This window comes from Vitis riparia, chromosome 19 (genome assembly GCF_004353265.1).
Source record: "Vitis riparia cultivar Riparia Gloire de Montpellier isolate 1030 chromosome 19, EGFV_Vit.rip_1.0, whole genome shotgun sequence".
NCBI classification, from domain to species: Eukaryota; Viridiplantae; Streptophyta; class Magnoliopsida; order Vitales; family Vitaceae; genus Vitis; species Vitis riparia.
This window is the reverse complement of record NC_048449.1, coordinates 18322750-18330410: the sequence shown is the minus strand read 5'-3', so window position 1 is coordinate 18330410 and position 7661 is coordinate 18322750. Positions and strand designations below refer to the sequence as shown.

The following is a 7661-nucleotide window of genomic DNA, read 5'->3' as shown; positions in this document are numbered from 1 at the left end:
TTAAACAATTCTCATCAAATAATGAAAAAAATTGAATATAACCAAAAGATATTCTCAAAAAATACCATGATGTTTTCTATTTTATATTATTAAACATGTTTCTTTTTTGTGTTCTAAATAAATTGAGAGATTAACAAATATGCTTTATATTTCAATATCTAATCTCTATTAGAAGCAACAAAGATTTTCTTTTTATTATTTTAATAATAATTTATAAAAAAGAAAATAAAAAAAGATGTGACACTTATACCATATGGAACAAGTATAGATATTAAGAATGCGTTTGATAGTAATATTAAGAGGTGTTTCTGAACTTTGTAATACTTGAAATTTTTTATCTTTTAAAGTATTAAAAAGATTATAAATATTTTATAAAATCACTATCCAACATAATCCAACATTATTTAAAAAAATAATAATAATTTTAGTAAAAATGACTTTTGTATTCAAATTATACTTTGACATCAATTTTGTTGGATTTCAAACTTTGGGTTAAAATAAGAGCGAGTAGGGTAGTTTTAGATTGATATTTTTTTCCTTTATTACTTTTTATGAATATTGAATAAAAAATAATTATATTAATTAGCAAAAACACAACGCACACCTAGTGCTGCTGGATTTTGCATCACACTAGACATCCGTGCACCCTCTCACCTCTCCTGCATGTAAAGCAGAACCCTAAAGGCGGGAAAATTTCGGAAAATCTCCGACAGTCCTCAGAAATTTCTTAATTCAAACACCATGAATGAAAGGAGGCTCTAGGCCCGCCACCCAAGTTTACCCATTTTCTTTCTCTTATAGGTAAATGTTCCAACACCTATTTATTTAACTTTCTCACCATCCAAACAGCCCAATATCGTACAATATCAGCTGTGGACTGGATTCTATTTTAATATAATTTTTTTTTAATGATTTTGAAGGGCCCTGTAACTTTTTATGTTCTTTTTAGCCTTCAATTTGTTTCGAGTTCAAAGACACCCTCGTTGTGCATTTTGTCTTCGTGAGGAGGCTTCATTTGCTAAAATGTTGCCATTTTCAGGGACTTTAATTCCATCAAACTTCAGGGAAAATTTTGTAGTGAGAGCTTCAATTCTACTGAAAAACTGAATGATAAAGATTATCAATTTCACTATTTGGCTCTGCTCTTTTTGGTAGATTTGTTGTTCCTGTGAGGTGTTTGATTTCCTAATTTATGTGATTTATCACAGTAACAATTTCGCCACGATTTCTTCCTTTCAGGAACTTCATTAAGTTTTATGCAATTTCGCCTGTAATTTTAGACTTTGGTCCCCTCTTTTTGGTGACCATGGCTTTCTGCTTAATATAAATTATTGTATCTAGTTAATTGCATAAAAATAATGCTGTATCTGCTATAGTTTGTCTACAATACTTCTTGGCCATATAAAGAATGAAGTAACCATATATTCTGTGTACAAAGTACGAGTTAGAAATTTTTTAAGACAAAGTTTTGTTGAAGTATGCATAACAGAACCCCAAAGCAATCTAATGGTTAAGAAATATGTTTTAAACTGCATCGACCCATGTGAGATATAAATATTGTTGTATTTACTGAATCAACTAGATGAAACCCGAGTTTTTGTTAAAATTGTAGCTACAAGAAATGAATGAATTTTGAAATTTGTCCCATGTATAACTTTCAAGGGATTGATTCATATGTGACATGTTACCTTATCGATGGACTCGATTTTATATTATTTCTTTTGGGCCTTCATACAGATGTATGCTAAAAGTTGCAATCTATCAGGAGTTTCATCCTGAGACAAAGTTGGCAGGCTTTGCTATCATTTTCCCCTGCAGATTTGGGGTTTTGAGTGTATGAATCATGGTTCTAGATTTTTTTTGTTTGTGCTGATAAGTGATAAATATTAGTTGATGGTTGTATACACATAGATACATATGTATCCGTCCATGATTTATGCTACTAAATTTTTGTTTACTCAGGGAAAAATAAATAATGGCCTTAGAAAGTTTCATTTATTAAATAAGTTTTTTACTCTCTCTCTCATGCATTTGTTATATTTTCTCAATGGAATTAATAAATTTGATTTAATTCCTTTAACTTCCTTCCTCATTGCTATTACAAGCTGGATGAGTTTGTATGGAGATAGGATGTTGCTTTGATTTTTAGATGTTTTGTTATTATATGGATGTAAATGCAATTCATTACTTCTTTTGGCCTGGCAAATTACTTGCTAAGGTTTCCGAAAGTTTATTAGCATTTTAAAAATTGCATTGAAGTAGAAATATTTTTGTGATTGAAATATGTGAAACTTTTACATATTGAATTGCTTTGGTACCACACTTCATTCCCCTTCTTCAAATATGAATAATCTAGTAGAATTGATGCAGTTTCCTATAAATTTCTATCTCTGTGTGTGTGCGCTTGTCCACATGTGCATGCTCTTTTGCTTTATCCCTTATATTAGTCAAAAATAGGGATACCTAGTTAAAATAGAGCTATGACCAAGTAGCATTTGCAGCTCTTTCCTTCAAACCAGATGTTCCTTAGCTCATGAGATGTGGTTCCATTGTACAAGAAATTTTATTTATTAGAGTGAACCAGAGCAGGAATATGGCTGTGTTGAAACTAGGCTGGTTTCAGAATGACAATCTTACTTTTGTTCTTATCTTGTTCAAAACTTGGTTACAATATCCTTTTAACCACCTTTTGTTTGTATTGAAATGAATAACAATAATGAACCTACTTCAATTAGCAATTTTAAGGATTTCTTAACTATTGTAACACTTTTGAATTAGAAGTCAAACCGCTATTATACATCTCAAGAAAACAAAAAGGTCAAACTTCCATTTTTTTTCTCTGCTTCAAATCAGAATAGGCACTCTGCTGTTTTCTCTTTCGGATTCTTTTTTCCTTTTTAAATTATGAATAATATTTAGTCTGCCAGAGTAGCCCAGTTGGTCAGGGCAAATGTTGGGAGGTGTGGGCCCTGAATCTTGCCATTGATGATACCTTGATTTACTTGGTGCTGGTTGTTAGAGTGTGGTCAACACGCCAAGGTTTGGGTCCCCATGGAGAGTCTTAAGGGCTTGGCCATAGAAGGTTCCTCAGTTATCGAAAAAAAACAAAATTATGAATAATATTTACTTACGATTCATGCTGCTCTTAAATTCTATGCTATCTCTTTGCTTTCATTTCCAATTGATTTTCGTACCGTCTTACCTCAATTCTAGGGAACTTTAGTTCCTAAAAAGGCACAAGGTATAAATTATGGGGTGTAGTGTTATCATATATCAGACTTTTTGGGATGTTGTGTTGTTTTAAACCTTCTTATATACATGATTTGAACTTAGTTTTCACCGTTGGAACCAAAATTAAGTGTGGTTTTTACCTTGAAGGCTTGAACAAGTATAGCACATACTAATGGATTGGTTGCATTATTTTATAGTAGGTAAATGGAAAGTAATAAGTCAATATATTGCTATCTTTATTTTGGAGGGGAGATCATAAAGGCTGACGATGGGTCCATCAATTATAAAGGTGGATGTACTAATGGCATATGTATTAATCAAGGAATCTCACATGCTGAGTTTGTTTCTAAAGCAAGTAAGAAAGTCCAAATTGACCCATCTAGTCTGTCATTTAAGTGCACCTTGAAGTTTGATAAATCTTTACTCCAGCCATTGGATGACGATGATGACATATATAACATGGTCCTCTTCAATGACGGTTTCTCAAGAGTCTATGTATTTGAAGCTCATAACGGAGGAGTAAAGCAAGGAGTAATAGATGAACAAAGCACTTCGTAAGTCACACCTGCATATTAGCTTGCTTATCAGCATGATTAAATTTTATCCTCCTTTTTTATTCTAACTTTACATGAATATGTTAATCGTGCAGTGTTAATGTGGAAAACAATCATTTTTCATCGCCATCATCATCATCTCAAGGTGTAAATGATGATAACACCATTCAGAGACATGAAGTTGTATCAAGATGCATAGAGTTTGAAGCAATTCCTCCAGTTTCAAGTACTCTTGGAAAGGCTATATCAGGTAGTGGGCAAATTTTTACAAATGCTGATGAATTCCGGAATGCACTATACCTTACCTCCTTAGCTGGACGATTCAACTACAAGTTCAAGAGGAATTCTTTAAAGCAGATGACTGCATGTTGCACAGCTGGTGGATGTCCTTGGAAGATAACTGCTCGTGGTGTTGGGGCTACCAAAATTGTGAGAGTGCACACATTTGAAAACAAACATAATCACTCTGCACAGGAGGAGTCTTCATCAGTGCCTGCATTACGACCAAATAAAGCGGCACTTGTAATTGATGATATGATAAGGGCTAACCCTGATTACCTGCCCCGTCAAATCTGTGAAGATTTTGAAAGGCAACATGGAGTGAAATTGACCTACAATCAAGCTTGGAAATGTAAAGAGAAGGCGAAGGAGAGAATATTTGGTCTTCCACACAATTCATATAAGTTGCTGCCCTGGTTATGTAAGCAGTTAATGGAAACTAATTCTGGGACAATTGCTGAATGGACTTCCTCAGACGAAGGTAATTTCATGCAATTGTTCATTGCACATGGATTTTCTGTGCATGGGTTTTTAATGGGATGCCGACCTATCATATCCATTAACTCATCCAACTTGAGTGGGCCACACAAAGGTGCTTTGTTTTCAGCCTTGGCATATGATGCTGATGATGACATGTTTCCATTAGCATATGCCATTGTGAGTTCGGAAAATTATTATAACTGGTTTTGGTTCTTACAGAGGCTAAAGCAGTTGGTTGGTGAAATGGAGGTGGTCATCATTTCTGGAAGGCATCATGCGATTATTCGTAGTGTTGCAGAAGTTTTTGGAGTTGAAAACCATGCATATTGTTATCGTCATCTAAAGGAGGACTTTAGCCACCAGTTGATGATGGGAAGGGAAGGTAAAGATAACGCTCTAAAACTACTTGATGCTGTTGCATATGCAAGGATAGAAATTGGTTACAACAGTGCAATGGAGAACTTAAGGAGATTTGATGCTAACTTAGCCAAATGGGTTGAAGATAACAATCCTGAACACTGGGCGATGTCAAAGTTCCCTAAAAAGCGTTGGGACAAAATGAATACTAATATCTTTGGGTCAATTAGTGCTTGGGTCAAAGAAGAACAACATCACACAATATTTAGTTTCATTGAGAAGCACATGGATATGCTAGCCTCTTTGTTAGTTGAACGTAAAACCACAATGCAGAGTTGGGAAAGATCCATTGGCCCAAAAACTGAGGATAAACTCTTGCATAACATTGCCAAAAGCAAAACATTTTCAGATGGGAAGGCAAAGATAAGCGTTGACTTGAGGCAGCATACTTGCACTTGTTTGGCTTGGCAGATGTCGGGCATCCCATGTGAGCATGCATGTGCAATGATACAGAAGATGAACCAAGATGTTTATGAATTTGTTGATGATTGGTATCATTTGTTCAAGCAGGAAATGGTTTATTCTGGCACTTTGCATCCACTTGAGTTTCAGAATCTGCCAACAGTTCATTCAGATGGAAATGTGCATGATCCAAATGGTTATGTGCATGTTTCTCTTGATCCTCCTGTTACAAAACGTTGTCTTGGAAGACCTCGACGGCAATGAATCAGGCCAAATTTAGAGAACAGATAATTGTACATTGCTCTCATTGCAACGGCAGTCGGAATTGTGCTACCTGCAATGATCCAAATATCTGATCTAAATCTTTGTATGATTTGATGTCCAGCTATTGCAGACATTTGATCTAACCTTTTTTACATATTGTATTTGGTTTTCCAAAATTCTATCTGGGTGTTATTTGTAACCGAGTGTGTTATGACCTTTTCATTTTGTTAAGTTGCTCCTGATTCTTAATGCTCAAATTGATCAAAGAATTATGAAATTAATCTATTAGTTGTTCTTCAATATGTTTGTCATGGAAGTTTGAACTGTTTTTTATTACTCTTTCCCCTAGTTTTGTTTGGGCAGAAATTTTAATTTTACCATTCTGTTTTCAGTAGTTACACTCTTAAGGTATGCATAGTTGTTGAAGCTGGTGTTTGATTGAATGAATTATTCCATGTTTGTGACAATGGTTAGATTCTTTACACTAACAGCTCCAAATTTTGTGCCTTAAAAATTCATCTTATGGAATTCTTTTTACAGTTTCACATTTTTTCATAGGCATGGCCTGGACGAGAGATTGAGATGATGGTGGCTCTTCCTGAGGGAACAGAGACATGAGTAATTTTGAAGGCAAGAGGTAAGGCATGCCTTTGTATCTTATTTTTCATCTCTGGTAGCAAGAGGTGAGGATGAAACTAATAAGATGCTGTAAAGCAAATATTGAAGATGAAGAAGACAAGTGGCCAACTTGGAAGTTCACTTGCACTTAAACACACCAATGATGAATAAAACATACCTTCAGCTTTAAAACTAAGTAAAATACATTCAAAATAAAACCAATCATTGTGGGTTTTAGAAATCATACAAATAAGAATGGGGAAAAGTTTCAAATTGTTGAAGGCCAACAAAGATAATATTTGGTTTTTGATATTATTATGGTGTAATGTTCTGCTTGCAAATTTTTATGTTCAATAGCTGATTTTTTTTTATTATAAGAAGTTGGATTTGATTTTGAATTCCACATATATGCTGAATTCTATGATGTTCTTTTAGTTTGTGTTTCTGGAAGTAGAACGGTTGTATGATCTGCCCTTGGAATAAAATTTAGAAATCTCATTTTCGATATGGGTTTGTTTAACCTTAATATAGGCTTATTCTTTGATTTAATCCGATAATCTTATCTAAGTGTCAGTTCAGTCCTCTTAGTTGCACTGGTAGCACTACACTGATGGTGCGTTTCTTGGTTGACAAATGATATTTACTGAAAAACAACAATATAATATCAGTTGCCTTTGGATATTTTCTGATATATGCTGCATTTCTTAATTGCTTGTCTTTTCCCAGTGTCCTCTTTCTGAGGAAACCGAGTTCCATAAAAGAAACAGAATCCAGAGTTGAACAAGTCCAAGATAGTTGGAGGCTTGGAGCAGAAGACATCTAATTCATCTGAATCTTTCTGTCTATTTTTAATATTCTCCAAAAGAGAAGACTAAAAAAATATATCTTATTTTATAGGTTGAGTATCAAGCCAAGTACAAACTGCTTTATGTGTGTATACTGAAATTAAAACCATCTTTTTGACTCATTTTGGATCCCCCTTCCCATTGTTTGTGCAGGAAATTTTGTAGAATATTTTGCCTTTTTCCTTGTTTAAAAATACATATGGTTTGTCAAAAAAATGTTACCTTGGGATTTGTGTGGTTTAAATTTCATACTCTAGCTGTTTTATCTCTCCAAGTTGTATGTCCCCAGGTAAGTGTTCCCTTGTAAACAATGTGTGAGTTTATTAGTGCAATCTTTACTGTCATGACTGATCAATGACTGCTAGAAATATTGCTTTCGTTAACAGTGTCAACTATCATGAATTCAGTCTTAACTCTTTATCAGACCATGATTTTTTGTAGTTCTGTCTATTCAACAAGTAAGCCCCATCCTTTTAGGGCACGTGATCTGGACATTTCAAGCATTGATTGTATGCTCTTTACTACTATAGGGATACCTTGTCCATGCTAAATATTCATGATGTATGTGCTA

At 34.2% G+C, this 7661-nt stretch overlaps 1 protein-coding gene and 1 long non-coding RNA gene across 5 annotated transcripts; both read left to right on the top strand.

Moving 5' to 3' along the window:
• The first annotated feature begins 624 nt into the window (after nt 1-624).
• LOC117909581 lies at nt 625-5927 on the top strand. 4 transcript variants are annotated; one of them, XM_034823639.1, is made up of 4 exons: nt 625-801; nt 3432-3586; nt 3661-3785; nt 3881-5927. In XM_034823639.1, exons 2-4 carry the CDS (start codon nt 3500-3502, stop codon nt 5625-5627), a joined length of 1959 nt encoding a protein of 652 aa, XP_034679530.1. In that variant the 5' UTR covers nt 625-801; nt 3432-3499; the 3' UTR covers nt 5628-5927. The 4 variants fall into 4 exon arrangements, with proteins under 4 accessions (XP_034679530.1, XP_034679531.1, XP_034679529.1 ...); XM_034823640.1 differs by lacking the exon at nt 3432-3586; XM_034823638.1 differs by having other exon boundaries at nt 3432-3785.
• Nucleotides 5928-6103: 176 nt separating this feature from the next.
• LOC117909577 lies at nt 6104-7210 on the top strand. Its single transcript, XR_004650400.1, has 2 exons — nt 6104-6264; nt 6972-7210. It is a non-coding gene; the product is annotated as an uncharacterized LOC117909577 (long non-coding RNA).
• The last annotated feature ends 451 nt before the right edge of the window (nt 7211-7661 follow it).

What these genes read in the sequence shown, in the direction of transcription:
- LOC117909581 (XM_034823638.1), top strand. Translation starts at nt 3,436, where the DNA reads ATGGAAAGTAATAAGTCAATATATTGCTATCTTTATTTTGGAGGGGAG. An exon ending in ATAGATGAACAAAGCACTTC is followed by an intron (nt 3,786 to 3,880) that starts GTAAGTCACACC and finishes TTAATCGTGCAG; the next exon opens with TGTTAATGTGGAAAACAATC.